Source organism: Chiloscyllium plagiosum, unplaced genomic scaffold (assembly GCF_037043375.1).
Source record: "Chiloscyllium plagiosum isolate Xiang-an unplaced genomic scaffold, Cpla_swu_hap1 HiC_scaffold_34, whole genome shotgun sequence".
Lineage (NCBI taxonomy): Eukaryota > Metazoa > Chordata > Chondrichthyes > Orectolobiformes > Hemiscylliidae > Chiloscyllium > Chiloscyllium plagiosum.
Window position 1 is genome coordinate 37,021,080 of NW_028270172.1, and position 19,835 is coordinate 37,040,914.

Here is a 19,835-nt window from a genome sequence, read left to right on the forward strand (position 1 = left end):
CAGCTTCTAATTTTCTAGAGTGTGGGAGCAATAAATGACTCCATAACTCTGATCGAATTTCTTACATTACAACAATAACTACTGTTGACCTGTGAACTGATCTAGCCTTTATATTGTACAAAGCATTCAGATAAATGGGGACGGTACAAAAATGAATCGCAAGGAAGATTCCAGAATGTGATAATACACATATCAGGAAAGACTGGGACTCTTATGTCTCTGAAAATAATGTGCAAAATGATAGAAGTTTTTAGGATATTGAAAAGGTTTGTTTCGTAGTCTGTGGAGCGTAAGTGTCATATTGTTCAACTAAATAATCTATTTTTGTTCCATACATTAATTCAATGTAATTCAATGTAAATTCAACATTTTGGCTGTAGTTTGGTTGGTAATACGCTAATTGGATGGGCTGGTTTATGATATTGAGTGACACCAACAACATGGGTTTAGTTCATACACTGGCTGAGGTCACCATGAAGAGCTCATGTTCTTGACTTCACCCCTTCCCTAAGGCTTGGTGACCCTCAGGGTTAAATGCACCACCAGTCCTCTCTCTCTCTAATCAAAGAGAATCTCTGGGTCTATGAGACTTTACCACTCTTGCCTGAGTCAGGTGGCTGTGGGGTTCAACTTCCAGTCCAGAGTCTTGAACCAGGCTGACACTCCTGCATGGTACTGGAGGAATGTTACAGTGTTAGAGATGATGTGAAATGTTAAGCTGAGACCCACTCCTCACTCTCAGGTGCATGTAAAGAGATTTCATGACGTTACTACAAAGAAGAATAGGCCTGTTCTCCCGGTCATCCTGGCAATATTTATCCTCAAACAGGATTACTAAAATGGATTAACTAGTTATTATCACAATGCAGTTTGTGGGGCAATGCTGCCTCCCTTGCTTTACATCAGCCACGACACTTGAAGAAATTGTAAAATACCAGGTGACTTTGTGGAATATGATGTATGGATTGTTTTAATAAACGTGTCATTACATACACAAGCTGCGGGTGTCTCTGACAATGCCTGTATTTATTGGCTATACTTAATTTCCTTTGATATAGTGGTGGTGACCCGCACTTTATTGGCTGCCGTCTGTGAGTTGAAGGTGTACTCACATTGTTGTTTGAAAGGGAGTTCAAGGTTTTCATCTTGAATCGGGGGAGCAGCAAAATACTTCTAAATAAAGATGGTTGTTAAAGGGAACTTGGAACTTGTCCCCATATGCCACTTGTCCTTTCGGATGGTAGAGTTCATGGGGTCTAGGAGGTTGCAAAAGAAGCCTTGATAAATTGCTGTAGTACATTTGCAGATAGTAAACATGCTAACCACAGTGTGCTGATTGTGGAGAGAATGAATATTTACCATGACAAATGCAAGGTCTTTAATACAGAAGTCTATTGCAAGGTCATTCCTGATCGACAGAAATGACTAACATCATGCTACATTTAGGAGAAGTTACTATTTGTTTACAATCAACTGATTAAATGATTCATAAGCATGTGATCTGCTGTTTTGTAGAGACTGCACATATTTACCAGTTCCAGTCAATAGTTTGCCACAGGACGCATTGTTTAGCAAACATACAGTGTTATTGGAAAATATGCCATAAACTAGTTTACAGTTGCCTTAATGGTTATGCAACAAAGATAGTTGTCTATAATTGACAAGGAATGTCTAGTGGGAGTGAGTCTGGTTCAAAACAACTTCCCAGCATCAGGGGAGCTAACAGGCAACAGCTGGAGGGAATTCAAAACTGGGTGTGTCCCGTTCCTCTGGACGTTGAGGATATGTATTCCATATTCGGGAAGAGGTATGATTCAAAGTTTTGCTTTGTATGTCAATGTGGGTCAGTACTGGAACAAAGCACCAAAGAGTGTGCGCGTGCTGACTGAGAAAGCAACTTTGCTGCAGCTGCCAGTCTGGCCCTGTTGGCAGCACTCTCACATCTGAATCCAGGATTCTGGATCAAGTCTTATGTTGGCTTTCATGGCAGTAGAGACAGTGCTGCATTGTCCTGAAATCTTGTCTTTTGGATGGGATGTTAAACCTTGTTATTTCTCATCTTCATGCTCAGAAGGGCATAAAAGAGCTTCTGAGCTCATGACACTATTCAAAAAGGGCACTGGAGTTCATGTGCTCCCTCAGGCCAACAAATCTTTCCTTAATGTCAGTCGTCCCGAGCAACTCTGTGCTCTATGGTCTGTTGCCTGGGATGCACACTGAGACAAATGTCAACCCGTCTGGAGGACCATCAACAAAGATGCTCTTTGAGTCATAGAGTCATAGAGATGTACAACACAGAAACAGACCCTTCGGTCCATCTTGTCCATGCCGCCCAGATATCCCAACCCAATCTAGTCCCACCTGTCAGCACCTGGACCATATCCCTCCAAACCCTTCCTAATCATATAGGTAAAAATAATGACTGCAGATGCTGGAAACCAGATTTTGGATTAGTGGTGCTGGAAGAGCACAGCAGTTTGGCGAGCATCCAAAGAGCAGCGAAATCGACATTATTGGCAAAAGCCCTTCATCAGGAATAAAGGCAGAGAGCCTGAAGCGTGGAGAGATAAGCTAGAGGAGGGTGGGGGTGGGGAGAAAGTAGCATGGAGTACAATAGGTGAGTGGGGGAGGGGATGAAGGTGACTGGTCAGGGTGGAGTGGATAGGTGGAAAAGAAGATAGGCAGGTAGGACAAGTCATGGGGACAGTGCTGAGCTGGAAGTTTGGAACTGGGGTGAGGTGGGGGAAGGGGAAATGAGGAAACTGTTGAAGCCCACATTGATGCCCTGGGGTTGAAGTGTTCCAAGGCAAAAGATGAGGCGTTCTTCCTCCAGGCGTCTGGTGGTGAGGGAGCGGCGGTGAAGGAGGCCCAGGACCTCCATGTCCTTGGCAGAGTGGGAGGGGGAGTTGAAATGTTGGGCCACAGGGCGGTTTGGTTGATTGGTGTGGGTGTCCCAGAGATGTTCCCTGAAGCGCTCTGCTAGGAGGCATCCAGTCTCCCCAATGTAGAGGAGACCGCATCGGGAGCAACGGATACAATAGATGATATTAGAGGATGTGCAGGTAAAATTTTGATGGATGTGGAAGGCTCCTTTAGGGCCTTGGATGGAGGTGAGGGAGGAGGTGTGGGCGCAGGTTTTGCAGTTCCTGCGGTGTCCTAATCATATACCCATCCAGATGCCTTTTAAATGTTGCAAATGTACTAGCCTCTACCACTTCCTCTGGCAGCTCATTCCATACACGTACCACCATCTGTGTGATAAGGTTGCCCCTTAAGTCTCTTTTATATCTTTCCCCTCTCACCCTAAACCTATATCCTCTAGATTACATTACATTACATTACAGTGTGGAAACAGGCCCTTCGGCCCAACAAGTCCACACCGACCCGCCAAAGCGAAACCCACCCATACCCCTACATTTACCCCTTACCTAACACTACGGGCAATTTAGTATGGCCAATTCACCTGACCCTGCACATCTTTGGACTGTGGGAGGAAACCGGAGCACCCGGAGGAAACCCACGCAGACACAGGGAGAACGTGCAAACTCCACACAGTCAGTCGGCTGAGGCGGGAATTGAACCCGGGTCTCAGGCGCTGTGAGGCAGCAGTGCTAACTACTGTGCCACCGTTCTAGTTCTGGACTTGTCCACCCAGGGAAAAGACTTTGTCTATTTATCCTATCCATGTCACTTATGATTTTATAAACCTCTGTAAGGTCACACCTCAGCCTCCGATGCTCCAGGGAACACAGCCCCAGCCTGTTCAACCTCTCCCTATCGCTCAAATCCTCCAACCCTGGCAACATCCTTGTAAATCCTTTCTGAACCCTTTCAAGTTTTACAACCTCTTTCTGATTGGAATGAGACCAGAATTGCATGCAATATTCTAACAGTGGCTTAACCAATGTCCTGCACAGCTGCAACATGACCTCCCAACTGCTGTACTCAATACTCTGACCAATAAAGGAAAGCATACTAAACGCCTTCTTCACTATCCTATCTACCTGCGACTCCACTTTCAAGGAGCTATAAACCTGCACTCCAAGGTCTCTTTGTTCAAAAACACTCTCTAGGACCTTATCATTAAGTGTATAAGTCCTGCTAAGATTTGCTTTCCCAAAATGCAGCACCTCACATTTATCTAAATTAAACTCTCAGCCCATTGGCCCATCTGATCAAGATCCTGTTGTAATCTGAGGTAACCTTCTTCACTGTCTTTGGTCTGCCTGAAACTTGGTGATCTTCCAGAGCAAGGAGTTGTCCCTGACCAAAAGCTGCAGACTGGCACAAAGAACAAAACAGCACTGGAACAGGCCCTTCAACCCTCCAAGCCTGCTCCAACAACTTTGCCCTTCCAAATTAAAACTTACTTACACGATCCGTATCCCTCTATTCCCTTCCTATTCGTGTATTTGTCCAGGTGCTTCTAAATGCTACTATTGTATCTGCTTCCACCACCTCCTCTGGCAGCGTGTTCCAGCCAATCACCACCCTTTGTGTGAAAAATGTGCCTGGCACATCTCTATTGAACATTTCACCACACACTCACAGACACACACGCACACACAGACACACACACATGTACAGATACACACACACGCATGCACAGACACACACACATGCACAGATACACACACACGCACACAGACACACAAACACACACACCCTTGAACCCATGTCCCCTTGTAATTAACCCCTCCACCCTGGGAAAAAGCTTCATACTTTCCAAGGTCCAAGACTAGATTCTGAGGGATGCACTGAAGCTTGGGCAGCTGTTGCAAAGACACAGTGGGGAAAGGCCACTGTCTGAGGTCTTTCTTCCAAAGTTAAATGTAGGCCCGTTCAGCTATCGGACCCTCCTGGTGTCTGAAATATATGTAATATAATCCTGGACAAGAAAGAAATACCTTGGGTTTGTTTGTTGGATTGAGTCAAACTCCAATGTTTGTCTTCTTCACATGCTACTGTACAGAAATGAACTGCTTTGATGATTATGTATGTATGCTTTTATGAATAAGGTATATTTTTGAAATAATAGAAAGCATCTCCATTAAAGGCAGGCTATGGGCTCCTTCACTTTATTTGAATGCATGGAATAGTTGTCACATTTACCTACCAACAATGACTGCTCTTCAATAATAAAAAAAGATTCACTGCAATGCACTCAGAGGTGTCCTGAGGATATGATGAGGTACTGTATAGATCAAGCTCTTTCTCTCTTTATTATAAGTAAGAACCGAACCTGGCTGCAAAAGAAAAAGAATCAAATTAAATACTGCAATACATTAACACAAGAGCAGAGCCTAACGAAGTGGCTGTATTATTGTACAAGATGTTGTTCGGGTCCCATGAGAGGCTTTATGCAAGGTTCTGGTCACCTAAATCAGATGGAAGGTATGAATGCAGTTGAGAGCAGACAGGGCTAAACAATCAAGATGATTTAATGAATTAAGAACATTATGTCCAAGAAAAAGGTGAAGAAATTTGGTAACAGATACAGAAAATGCTGGTCATTCAGCAGGTCAGTCAGTACTTGCAGAGTGTGCATTTGGGCTGCATTTCTAAAGCACTGTTCATGACCACAGGATGCCTTGAAATGCATCACGGAAAATGAACTCCTTTTGAAGTGTTTTCACTGTTGCCCGCAACAATATTCTGTGAATAGCAAACGTCATGTCAGATCATTTGTTTTGGTAATGTTGATCGTGGGTTAACTAATGGTCCAGGGACAACTCTTCTACTTGTCTCTGAAACTGCACCTTGGATATTATATGTCTAGCTGAGACAGCAGAGTTGAAAAACGTGGTGCAGGAGAAAGCATAGCAGGTCAGGCAGCATCCGAGGATCAGGAGAGTCGACATTTGGGCATAAGCCCTTCATCAGGAATGTGTTGGGGGGAATGAAGGCTGAGAGATAAATAAGATAGTGAGGGTGGGACTGGGGGGAGGAGATGGGTGGATGCAGGTAGGAGACGATTGTGATAGGTCGGTGGGGAGGCTGGAATGGAAAAAGGGCCTATGTTCAGTGTTCCTACAGCTCTGACAGTGTAGTAGCCCCTCAGTACTATAGGTAACGTTGCCATAGTCCTACTGGACTATAGGCTTGCTCTCTCATTTAAAGAGAGAGATGACTGGTTGTGGTTTAATCTCAGAGTCATTCACCTCAGGTGAAGGGTGAGGCTGAGAAGGAGAGTCTTTCATCGTAACCTCAAACTGATGTGGGAATTAAACACATACGTTGGTGTTACTAGTCATGGCAAACCAGCTGTTTAACCAACTGAGCACACCAATGCCGCCTCCTCCACCTCATTGCTACAATGAAAACGTCAGCCTAGATTATGTGCTGTACCCTTTGGAGTGGTATATGAATCTGTTACCTTGAGACAAGGCAAAATAGTACCATGAACTGAAGCAAAGCTCTTATCCTGTTAATCTATGAAACTTCAAAAAAAGACATTCGATTGTTCATATCCAGAATTATCATTATGATGTTCAAATCTCAACAGACTGTTTTAAGGATCTGATCACACACTACTGTTGGCAGTTTGTTCCTTATTCTCACTTCTTTATGACAAAAGATAAATTGAATTTCTATTGTAATTTGTCGGTTTGCAGATATTCTGCACTTATATCTGAAGGATTTTAGAAGCTGCTGAAATCAACACTAGCCATGCTCTTCAACAGTTTTCATAAGTTTCAATATTCTCCCTTTTAATGTTTCATCCAGACAAATAAGAAAAATGATGTGTCTCTTATTTACATAGTGTCCAAAAAAAAATTACCCTTATTGCTCTTTTCTGAACTTCTTCCAATGCATCAACACTTGAAGAAGGAATTTAGAAATGAGTGCCTGAAAATGTATTAAATTCCTCCATGGCTTCAAACCTCTCAATTTTATGTAATTCCTCCATTTCTACAATCCTTCAAAATCTCTAATTCTAGGCTCTAATGCATCCCCAATTTTCTTTGCCTCTTCTTTGACAAGCAGCCTTCTAGTGCCCTAAACTCTGGGATTCACTCCCAAAGCCTCCGTGCATTAGATCTTTGAAGATCTCCTTGAAGGAGGTGCATTAGTGGAGAGTGAACCTAACTGAGACACATAATAACTTACCAGGTAAATCACAAACACACACTTTAGAAATAAATGTTGCCAATGGAGTTAACTTCGCCACCTTGTTCCCTTGCACCAGTCTACGAATATAGTAAATGCAGGTAAAAATAGAAATGTCCAGAGATAATCAGCAGTTTGGCAGTGTCTGAGGAGAGATAAACAGAGTAAACATTCTGCATCCAATATACCTCTTCTTCTGAACTGAAAGGGGTTGGATAATATGGATTTTATGCAGTAGACAGAGGGGGAGGAAGAGTGAGTGGAACAGATTGTGTGAGTATCCTGCTCAAAAGGCAAAAGGTTTGCTAATGGTTGTAAAGGAGAGATAGAGATGTGAAATGAGTATCAATGTTTGTGTGAAATTTGAAAATAAGTCCACACCGCTGACAGCAAAGTCAACAAGACATGAATAAAACACAGTCTTGGAATGGAGCCTGGAAAAGACCTTATGCTCAAGCAGATGGCAGGTGTTGAATGCTAATTGGTCAGTTTGTCGGCAACTCTGCTGAAGAGTCATCTTGACCTGAAACGTTAGCTTGATCTCTCTCCATGGATGCTGCCTGGCTCATTGTGATTGCCAGGATTTGTTATTTTCGGTACAGATTCCAACATCTGCAATAACTTGCTCCTAGGAAATACTCAGAGTTGATGTGGGCTTTTGAATTTTGTTTTCGTGTAAAGGAATCTGGCTGTTGATGCCACAGTATGAAGAGTTGAAAACTCCTTATCTAACCTCTCATGAGCAGTTCTTGGAAGCTCAGAGAATAGAAAACTAAGTTCCAACTATTCCTGCCTTTATTTGACGGAACTGCAAATACAATTCTAATTGACATCTTCAGAAAATCAACCAAAAAACATCTGCCTGTGGAACAACACAGGGTAAAAAACATTGAGGTAATCTGGCCAGTGAGAAATAATGGTTTCAGACCATGACCTTCTCAAGTTCAACTAAGGATGAGCAATAACTGATAGTCTTATTGGTGACAAGAATGAATAAAAACCAAGAAAACAAGAAACTATCTAATATATTCAAAAGTCAGTGGGTGTTAATTTGCAGGCAAAGCAATATTCATGGTTTGTAGTCCTGAGGACAATAGAAATTAACCAGAGTATAAGCCTGGAGTCATCTGTAGGCCAGATTGGATAAGAGTGACATTTCCCTGTTTAAAGCACATTAGGGAACCAGTTGGGATTTAATGACAATTTGTCAGCTTTCATCATCATTTGTTTCCTGCTACCAAATTATCACATTTATTGAATTCAATTCCACAACTTGTAATGGCCTCTGGCTTATTCATCTAGTACCACCACATTGATGCTAATGTACCAATGATTAATATGCGGATCTCCGTCACACCAAATCTGAAAATATTGTTTATCAACTTGTAAATAGTCTGGCAGAGTGATTTTAACATTAGAACCATTGGCAATGAGTGTCAAAATAAAGAGAGTTTTCAATAAAGCTTTAATACATTTGGGGAGGGGAGGAGCAATTGCTTATCTACTTAATCATTCCTTTGACCGCGTTTATTATTTTGAAAATGTAATAATCATTAAGTCTGGTTCCATTTTGTACCTTTGCTGGAGATTTTCTGAAATCAGCGCTTCAAGTGAAATTCAAAAGATATTCTTTTTAAACACACTCACTATTTCTCTGAAATTAGTAGTTTTTTTTTACCCATTGCTTCCTGTGGTCCTGTTCCTCCTGAAACCTGCAACTAAACACAACCAAAACTATTGAAATCCTTCAGCCTGGTGGCAATATCATGTGAATATTCTGCATATATCCCCACCCAATATCCAATTATGCATTGTCATTACAATTGCAAATGCCAGCTCCCTTTTAATGCCAGTTCACAGGAAGAGAACAGCAACATAAACAAGGAGTAAATTTATGAGGACGTGAATCCCTTTGATATTAGAGAACCCTCTGACTGAAGGAACCCATTGCTGCATCTCTTATGCCCTTACCATGAATTGCACCTCGTCAACATTGCCCAACTTAAATCTCTGCATCATCTCTATTTGAATCACCATTATGTCCTGCTCAAATCTTGACATCATCCCTACTGGGCAAAACACAGAAGCCAGGAACTTTCCTGTCTGACCAGAAGATTTCTCGTGTCGATCCTTCTGTCATCTTCTGTCTCCATCATGTCTGCTCCGAAGATGCCACCTTCCAGAATGCCTCCGACAAGCCCTCCTTCTTCCTCATCTGATGAATCAACTCCATCCTCAGCTGTGACTGACCCATTTCTCACCATTCTGTCCTCACCTCTTTCCCTCCTTCCTAGAGCAATGACTGGCTACTCTGTCTTCACTTTGTCCTATCAGCCTTTGCTTCAAAGAGTCATCCACCATCAATTCTGCCACATCCAGCAGGATGCCACAACAAAAATCATCATCCTCTCCCTTCTTTTGGCAGCATTCCAATGAGATTATTCCCTCCCTGACACCTGGGTCCATTTCTCAATCCTTCCTAAAACTTCCTCACCATTCCTCCCCTCCCCCCCCCCCCCCCCCCCCCCCCCCCCCCGCCCACCATGGTATCTTCCCATGTATTATTTGCATGGGTTTGCTCTCACCACAGCTTACACCTACCATTACTTCCTGTGGTCCTGTTCCTCCTGAAACCTGCAACTAAACACAACCAAAGTTATTGAAATCCTTCAGCCATTAACACCTATTGTGCATCTGTACATTTTCTCTATCATAAGCACTTCCTTTGTCATTTACTCTGGGCACCCTCACCATCTGTTGCGTTTGCTCTTCCCTTTTTGTCAACATTATAGAAACCATCATTTTCCAGTGCCAGTTCTGAAGAAGAGAGTTATATTGGACTCATAATGTTAACTTTCTTTCTCTCTCCATAGATATGGTCAGACCTGTCAAGTTTGTCCAGCATTTGCTTAGTTTATTTTCTCTGGAATCTATTGCAATAATATCTCACATGCACCACCAGTTTGAGAACTCTGTTTGCAGTGGAAAAAAACCTGATCTATATCCTGACTTACTGAACACCACCAGTCTCTTAAAAAAACTGTCAAATCCCCTTAAATTATCTTTTCAATGCAGTGCAGTCTCAGGATACTACCTCACTCCTCTAGACTCACAACATCAGCCTCATCAGAGAATCAGTATTATTGTTCTTGGCATGCAAGTCAATAAGATTACTCTGATCTCTGGAAGACAACAACTCCATAAGTGTTCCTTTACTTTTCCTACGATACAATCTTTCTCATCTTTATTGGATGCCGTTTAGGATTGCTCATTTTTTTTTCAAAATGTAACCAACACTCCTTCAGGACAGCCATTTGTCAGGAAAGATATCAATCCCACTTCCACCCATGAAATGGAATTGTTGTTTCTGATATCAGAGGATGGGTACTTAATACATTTATGTGACACATTTCTGCTGTTCTGATTATGCTGGTGTTACCTAGTTTCACTTAATTGCACGAAAGGGGAATTACACAAGTGTAATGTGTTCATCCAGTATTGCAGCCAACAATATTTTCTACTTTATGCAATAAATGTGTCCTTACCCCATACAGTTCCAGCGCTGATTTATGTTCCATTTTTATCAGAAAACCTGGTGATGATGGGTGCATGGCAAAACTTTAATTCCTTCATATGCTTTCCTAAAAAAAGTACTTTAATTTTTTTCAAACTGAATATGATGGCTTTATTCGAGCCAAGCAAATTGAACTCTCTCAGACTATCTCAGAGTACCAAAATGACCAAAACAATCAAAGGTCAGAATGACTTTGATTTCAAGCTCTGAACAACTCAGGCAATAATGATAACCTTGTCATAATTGGAAGAGGCCTGAAGGCCTCAGAGATTTAACCTGCACGTAGAACAGTTATAGCCTCGGGTTTTCTCATTTAACACAAGAGCTTAATGCAAATTTGTAGGAAAAATAAAATGGAAATTGCTCAAATTTTAATTTTAGTTGCTGACAAGGCCTCTCAGATTCCATTCACTTGAAAGTTATTTAAAATGGTTAGCAGACAAATAGAAAATGAATAAAATGTCCTTACCCATTCAGGTAGACTCTGACTGTCTGCTTTTGATGACGATGATATGGAAACGTCATTCCTCTCAATAAACATCTTAATATTATTGAAAAGGCTGGTTTTTATAACAAATGAACATGTAGAAACAAAACTACACAACATTTCAAAGTCAATCTGACACAAAGCAGCTCATAATTCTTAATTGTTTTAAAAAGGAAGGCCTCCACCTTTGTATAACTTAACGGTTCATGTCGTAAGTTTGCTCGCTGAACTGGCAGGTTTGTTCTCATGCTAGGTAACATCATCAGTGAGCCTCTGGTGAAGTGTTGGTGTTCTGTCCCACTTTCTATTTATGTGTCTTGGTCTCTTAAGGTGGGTGATATCATTTCTGGTTCTTTTTCTCAGAGATTGATTTGTATCCCATTTACCAATGTGTTTAATGATGGAGTTCAGTTTGAATGTCAGGCCTCGAGGAATTCCCAGGCATGTCTCTGTTTAGCCTGTCCCAGGATGGATGTGTTGTCCCAGTCGAAGAGATGTCCTTCTTTGTGAGAGTGGGTCATGTCTTTTGGTGGATAGTTGGTGTTCGTGTATCCTGGTGGATAGTTTCCTGCATGTCTGTCCAATGTAGTGTTTGTTCCAGTCCTTGCAGGGTATTTTGTAAATGACACTTGCTTTTCTGGTTGTTGAGAAAGGGTCCTTTAGGTTCATCAATAGCTCTTTCAGTGTGTCAGTAGGTTTGTGGGCTACCATAATGCCAAGGGGTCAGAGTAGTCTGGCAAAGTCTCTGAATAGGTTGATTAAAATAATACCAGTAAGGGAGGACTGTTGTGATGCAGTTGTAGTTTCCATACCTCCAGTCCAGAATGTCTGGATTCATGTCCTACATGCCCTGAAAGAGTCGAACATGTAATGTGAACATTCTGTGCTCTCTGTTCACCTAGCATTTCCGGTTATCTGTCAGGCACTATTGGAGTCCTTGAGAACATCTGCATTGAATTTCCTGCAGTGTTGTTCCTGCTGATACTGGCTTTTTTTAAGACTAGGCTGACGGAAATTGCAGAGCAGATTAATCGACGGTCAGTCCAGCAGTCGTCAGCTCCTGTCATGGCATAACTGATGCAAACGTCATTGCAGTTCTTCACTCTGACAATAGTGTCGTCAAGTAGTTGTCAATGTCTGGAACGAGGGTGTAACCAAATGATGTTGTGACTGGCTCGCTGATGGAATAGAGCGTTCACTGTGATCAGACGATATTTTAGCTCTCTTTATGTTTGCTTTGCCAATGCCCTCCTTGCTAATCTAGTCTTCCAAAAGGTTTTGCCTTTCCAACTCTGGCATTGAAATCACCAAGGAGAATCAACTTGTCTCCCTTTGGGAGACTGAACAAGGTTGGAGGAAAGTTCCTCTTTGGCCTCAGCCATTGCTTGTAGGGTTCGGGTATATTCACTGATGTTTGTGCTCTTCCTGTTTCTGGGTTCAGGTGATCTAATGAGTCATAAGATTATCCTATAGGCTGCTGTGGAGATGGTCAGCTTGTTGATTTTTTATGGCAAAGCTAACCTGGTGGAGTCAGAATTCTTTAGATTTCCCTTTCTGGAAGAAGGTGTCCACCACCTTACTGTGTGAGCTGGCCTTCTCCTGCCTCCCTCACTCAGGGCTGCGATGTCGTAGCATTGGAGCTCCCAGCCTATGAAAGCGGTACGACATTAGGTAGTTCATACTGGTATTGTCCACTAGAGTCTTGATATTCCAGGCCCCTAGTTTCCATTTTGAGGGAGTGGAACATGGCTGCGTGTGAGTTCTTTTAACAAGGGGTGGCTGTTGCACACCATCTGTCCCGATGAATGGCTGGGATAGCACTGACGACTGGAGACCAGGTTCTGCTGCATTGACAGGGACTAAGACACACATGTTGTTGCCCATAAGCCCTCCTCTCATTATAGGAGCTTACTGTTCTGCTTCCTTATAGGTTGGTGCAGACTGGAACCACAGCTGTTCCATAGCAGAAGATAAAGAGGAAAATCAGAAATACAACTGCAAGATTAATACAAAAAGTACACAGCAAGAAACAGAAGATTCTCCCATGGATTATCACTGATCGCTACTCCCTTGCTTGATCAAATCAGGATTTTGGTTAAGAAATACACTCATTTCCAACAGAAGCATTGTGAATTTTCACTGTAACAGTATATTACAGCTTTTACCATTTGATCTGGTTCTAGATAACATTTGCGGTGACAGATGATTTATCAAAAATAGGACTCTCAGATAAGATTTGTGACCGTTGGATACAAGCACAAAATAAATCAACTGTGAAGGACATTGATTCAAACATGACCTCTTTAATTGTAATCATGAACCACCTCAAAAGTTAATCTGACTAAGTAAAATGGAAATTGCTTCATTTTCTTCTTGTTGATTTATCTAATTTTCCAAAGGAACTAATTGGACTTTAAGTGGTACTTCTATTTCTTAATGTATATCTAAAATTGACTGAATTGAAAGTGTTATCAGCTTTTAATAAAACCTTTGCTGTGAGTAAAAACACAGCACTGATGAAAATGGCAATGAAATGTATCATTGCAGGAAGGTAGGGATTGCTAAACAAAGAAATTGCATTTATGCAGCAACTTTGACATAGTTAGAAGCCCCAACCTTCTTCACGGCTACATTATCAACAACATTTGAAGACCAGCTGTGGTAAAACTGAGTGTCCTCAGTGTTTTGTGGAACATGATGAGGGTAGTACGGGTATGGAATGAGCTGCCAGAGGATGTGGTGGAGGCTGGTACAATTGCAACATTTAAGAGGCATTTGGATGGGAATATGAATAGGAAGGGGTTGGAGGGATATGGGCCGGGTGCTGGCAGGTGGGACTAGATTGGGATGGGATATCTGGTTGTCATGGACAGGTTGGACCGAAGGGTCAGTTTTCATGCTGTACATCTCTATGACTCCATGATGTTCTACTTAGGATCATAGCCACAATTTTAGGTGGCTCACTGGCCATGCCTGGTTAAATAGGAATAGAATCTGGCATAAACCTTTCCCTTTAATTTCTCTAAATCTTCAAGTACAAAGAAATAATGAACTTTGCACTGGGCCGTTCGTGTCAATATGCCCCAGTGCACTTCAAAACCAATGAAGTATTTGGTTTTGAAGTGCAGCCACATTTGTAGTGAACAGATCTGAATTGGTCTTGAATTGATCCATAAATAAATCCTTGAATTGAAAACGCACAACAGCTTCCCTTTTTTTACTAATCTCACACAGTATACTAATACTTGGAAGTGGAGCAAACTCCTTTCATTATCATCACGTTGTTGTAACCAAATGCTGAGTCAATTGTTCGTTGTTCATTAATCAAGGCATTCGGAGGCTGATTTTCCAATTTAATAAGGTGTTTTATGCAGATAAAATGCTGCAGGCATGAGCAATGAAAACAGATGGGCCTCAATTTATGATAAAAAGTTCAGACAGCCAAGCAATATTTCAAGCACAAAATTATAGATTAACAACAGGGATGACCAACACTGAACAAACCATTACAAGTTCAAAGATAAACATCCATCAATGTGTCAGCACTGCAGCCATCTTTGAAAGCAGAAGTGGACAATGTACAAATCAATACACAAAATATTGAAATACACTTTGTCTCTCTCCCTACTAATGGCTCAGAACAACCAACGTGACCAAACACAGCCTGCAAGACTGCACACGGTTTACATTTCATTCCTGTGCAGCAGTTTTTTTTTGGTGCTTTCAATCTTCATTTATTTCCAAATGTAAACTTATTACTGAATATTTACATTTAGACATTTGAGCAGAGGTGGTGATGATGATGATGATGATGTTCCACACTGCAGGATTTCCAAATAGATGAGTTGGATTTCTCTCAAGTACCTGAAAAATGATTTCAAAGTCTTTCCTCGTGCAAGCTGACTACCAATGAAATTTGTCAGTCTTGGAGGTTTTCCAGAGGTCTTCAAAAACTGAACACTAATCGCTCACAACAAGACACTCGTGAGCAACCTGGGAGTAAAGTCATTTAAAAAATAGGCCTTTATTTCAAGTTATCTTTGAACAATTTTGTGTAGTAGTTTTAAAATCTTGGTGTGAGGAAGAAAGTCTGTTTGACAAGATATATCCAATTTAGTAACAAATACTTTATTTTGCAAACATCATTGACATGGGAATGGAGGTGGATAGAACTTGCAAGTGATGAGGCCATACTTTCCAAAACCATTCCTGGTTCGGCTCAGGGCCCAGGGAGACTGTCAGGCCCAACCAGACAGGCAGGAATTAGATTTGTTAAGAGCCCTATCAAAGGTAGTTAGTGGAGGCTGAAGATGATTTTCCAATCATCCCGCAGTTTCCTGATAGGATTGGGTGGAATTCCGGGGCAGATCAACAGCTAGGAAATGCTCCCCCCCACTCCTACACCAACAAGTTGGGGATATGGAGCAGTGCTCCTGGCTGACCTATAGACCTTCTTCCTATGGTCGGATGGAAGAACAGCCAAGGCTTCCCTGTAAAGTACATCCTCACCACCCACCTCCCATTGTAATGGTTTGGCTGCAATCTGTAATTTGTGATTAAAGATTTTCTAAAGTTTTCATATTGAAGCACCCTCCAGTTATTTACCTTGAACTTTAGCAGAATATTCCACTTGACAATGAAAAACCTATGATTGACTTCAAAGGCCAGGCACCCATCCTTACTTGGAGGGAACTTGTCTTGATGTCAATTAAGAGTACACCTAAGTGACATTCGGGCATTCATAAATGTCCCATTGATGTTATCACCTAATAGACGCTGGCAGTGAGGTCAGAGACCAAATGTAACTAGCAAGTAGGTAAAAGGGTGTTTAAATTAATAGATGAGAACTGGATAAATTTATAGGGAACTGGTAATCAGTGTGTTGGAGTTGCAGCTGTCAGAGCTGGAATATAATTCTGATCCAAAACACAAATGCCTGGAGTCTATCTAATAAACATTTAATCCCCAGTCTTTACTATTTCATGTCTAAAAGCAATCCTGGAGTCCTGGTCATAGAGATCTACAACACAAAAAAAAAGGTCATTCGGCCCATTGAGTCTGTGATAGTCAAAAACAACCACCAAACTATTCAAATTTATTTTCCAGCACTTGACCCAGAGATCAGCATACCTTGGCTGAGTCCTACTGCACACCAATGTGGAGAAAGTTCAGCCTAAAGAGTTGTTTTACATTGGACATAGGAAAGAAACCCAACATAAGGATTAAACAGGCATGCGGTGGTTATCAATGCAGAGACAGGTGGGAAACTATGCAATGAAACATCTAGAAATACAACTTTATATTGTGGCTGTGTTCCTGAAAATCACTGCTTAAAGTGCACTGATTTTAAGTTCCTATGAGAACCACCCTTGAAAGTGAAGTTGGGTTCTGGAGAGACTTGCTTATCATAAAAAGAAATAAACATTAAAATGTTATAACCTCTAAACTGAAATATTTTACTTTGCTAATCTGCTGCATTGGAAATGAAGTCACTTTCAAAATAAAATAATTGTTTAAAAATACAAAAGAAAACTGTAATTTACTACAAAGAGTACAAATACCTCCCTCCCTGAAACTTCTACCCCCCACCCTCCTGCCAGTTACAGACACTCCATGCTCCATGAAGCTCTGACTTGTGAACCCTCCTCACTCCCAGACCTCTTCACAGTCCCTGATCTCTGAACTGTAGATTCACCCCACTCCCTGATCTCTGAACTGCAGATTCACCCCACTCCCTGATCTCTGAACTGTAGATTCACCCCACTCCCAGATCTCTGAACTGTAGATTCGTCCCACTCCCTGATCTTTGAACTGTAGATTCACCCCACTCCCAGATCTCTGAACTGTAGATTCACCCCACTCCTTGATCTCTGAACTGCAGATTCACCCCACTCCTTGATCTCTGAACTATAGATTCACCCCACTCCCTGATCTCTGAACTGCAGATTCACCCCACTCCCTGATCTCTGAACTGTAGATTCACCCCACTCCCAGATCTCTGAACTGTAGATTCGTCCCACTCCCTGATCTTTGAACTGTAGATTCACCCCACTCCCAGATCTCTGAACTGTAGATTCACCCCACTCCTTGATCTCTGAACTGCAGATTCACCCCACTCCTTGATCTCTGAACTATAGATTCACCCCACTCCCTGATCTCTGAACTGCAGATTCACCCCACTCCTTGATCTCTGAACTATAGATTCACCCCACTCCCTGATCTCTGAACTGCAGATTCACCCCACTCCCTGATCTCTGAACTGTAGATTCACCCCACTCCCAGATCTCTGAACTGTAGATTCGTCCCACTCCCAGATCTCTGAACTGTAGATTCACCCCACTCCCTGATCTCTGAACTGTAGATTCACTCCACTCCCTGATCTCTGAACTGTAGATTCACCCCACTCCCTGATCTCTGAACTGCAGATTCACCCCACTCCCTGATCTCTGAACTGTAGATTCGTCCCACTCCCAGATCTCTGAACTGTAGATTCACCCCACTCCCTGATCTCTGAACTGTAGATTCGTCCCACTCCCAGATCTCTGAACTGTAGATTCACCCCACTCCCTGATCTCTGAACTGTAGATTCGTCCCACTCCCTGATCTCTGAACTGTAGATTCGTCCCACTCCCAGATCTCTGAACTGTAGATTCACCCCACTCCCTGATCTCTGAACTGTAGATTCACCCCACTCCCTGATCTCTGAACTGTAGATTCACCCCACTCCCAGATCTCTGAACTGTAGATTTGTCCCACTCCCTGATCTTTGAACTGTAGATTCACCCCACTCCCAGATCTCTGAACTGTAGATTCACCCCACTCCCAGATCTCTGAACTGTAGATTCGTCCCACTCCCAGATCTCTGAACTGTAGATTCGTCCCACTCCCAGATCTCTGAACTGTAGATTCACCCCACTCCCAGATCTCTGAACTGTAGATTCACCCCACTCCCAGATCTCTGAACTGTAGATTCGTCCCACTCCCAGATCTCTGAACTGTAGATTCACCCCACTCCCAGATCTCTGAACTGTAGATTCACCCCACTCCCTGATCTCTGAACTGTAGATTCACCCCACTCCCTGATCTCTGAACTGCATATTAGTCCCATCCCCTGATCTCTGTATTGTAGACCCTCCTGACTCCTGGAACTCTGAATTGTGAACTCTATTCCATGCTGGAACTCCAAGCACTGGCTTTTTCCCCAGTCTTGAGCTAACTGCCGACCGTTCTCCCCAAACCACCCTCTCACTGCTTCCCTTTCCTGGACTTGAGTTTCTGTTCAAGATCCAGAATCAGTGTGAAGTTGGAGTTTCCAATATCATGCAGGTCTGAGTCCTAACGGGTCAGAATAGGCAGGACTTTTACAATCCATGCTGGTTTTTAAACACTCCTGATCACTGTTTCCCTTTCTCAAATGCCTGCTGTGAGCAAGGCTTTGGGAGAGGAACAGCACAGCAGGAACCCCTTTGAAATTTATATACCAGCAAATTACTGTAGGCATGGAAAATCGAATCTTGCGTGTTCTTGTGTATGCACGAGTTTCTTTTAAAAACTGGAACCTTACGTGTATTTCCATAGCTAGTGTGCTTCTAATTAAACCTGTTGGACTATAACCTGGTGTTGTGTGATTTTTAACTTTGTATTTCCATGACCAGGTAACCTATTAGTATGGAATCAGGCCATTTGGGCTATCAACGAGGTAAGAACAATGACTGCAGATGCTGGAAACCAGATTCTGGATTAGTGGTGCTGGAAGAGCACAGCAGTTCAGGCAGCATCCAAGGTGCAGGGAAATCGACATTTCGGGCAAAAGCCCTTCATCAGGAATAAAGGCAGTGAGCCTGAAGCGTGGAGAGATAAGCTAGAGGAGGGTGGAGGTGCCCTCCGAAGCATCTCATCCACATCCCGCACCTCCGCCCTCAGACCCCACCCCTCCAACCTTAACAAGGACAGAACGCCCCTGATGCTCACCTTCCACCCCACCAACCTTCGCATTAACCAAATCATCCACCGACATTTCCGCCACCTCCAAACAGACCTCACCACCAGGGATATATTTCCCTCCCCACCCCTTTCCACCTTCCGCAAAGACTATTCCCTCTGTGACTACCTGGTCAAGTCCACGCCCCCCCTACAACCCACCCTCCCATCATGGCACTTTCCCCTGACACCGCAGGAACTGTAAAACCTGCGCCCACACCTCCTCCCTCACCTCTATCCAAGGCCCTAAAGGAGCCTTCCACATCCATCAAAGTTTTACCTGCACATCCACTAATATCATTTATTGTATCTGTTGCTCCCGATGTGGTCTCCTCTACTTTGGGGAGACTGGGCGCCTCCGAGCAGAGTGCTTTAGGGAACATCTCCGGGACACCCACACCAATCAACCAAACCACCCCGTGGCCCAACATTTCAACTCCCCCTCCCACTCTGCCGAGGACATGGAGGTCCTGGGCCTCCTTCACCGCCGCTCCCTCACCACCAGACGCCTGGTGGAAGAACGCCTCATCTTCCGCCTCGGAACACTTCAACCCCAGGGCATCAATGTGGACTTCAACAGTTTCCTAATTTCCCCTTCCCCCACCTCACCCTAGTTCCAAACTTCCAGCTCAGCACTGTCCCCATGACTTGTCCGGACTTGTCCTACCTGCCTATCTCCTTTTC

The 19,835-nt window shown here is 42.9% G+C and overlaps 1 protein-coding gene across 1 annotated transcript in view; it reads left to right on the top strand.

Moving 5' to 3' along the window:
- The window catches only part of LOC148141139 (uncharacterized), a 123,254-nt gene extending 104,476 nt beyond the window's left edge, over positions 1-18,778 (top strand). Inside the window, exon 4 of the mRNA XM_087978605.1 lies at positions 13,102-18,778. Within this exon, the coding sequence (XP_087834731.1) occupies positions 13,102-13,230 (129 nt within the window). The 3' untranslated portion in view covers positions 13,231-18,778. The remainder of the gene's footprint in view (positions 1-13,101) is intronic.
- Positions 18,779-19,835: the final 1,057 nt, after the last annotated feature.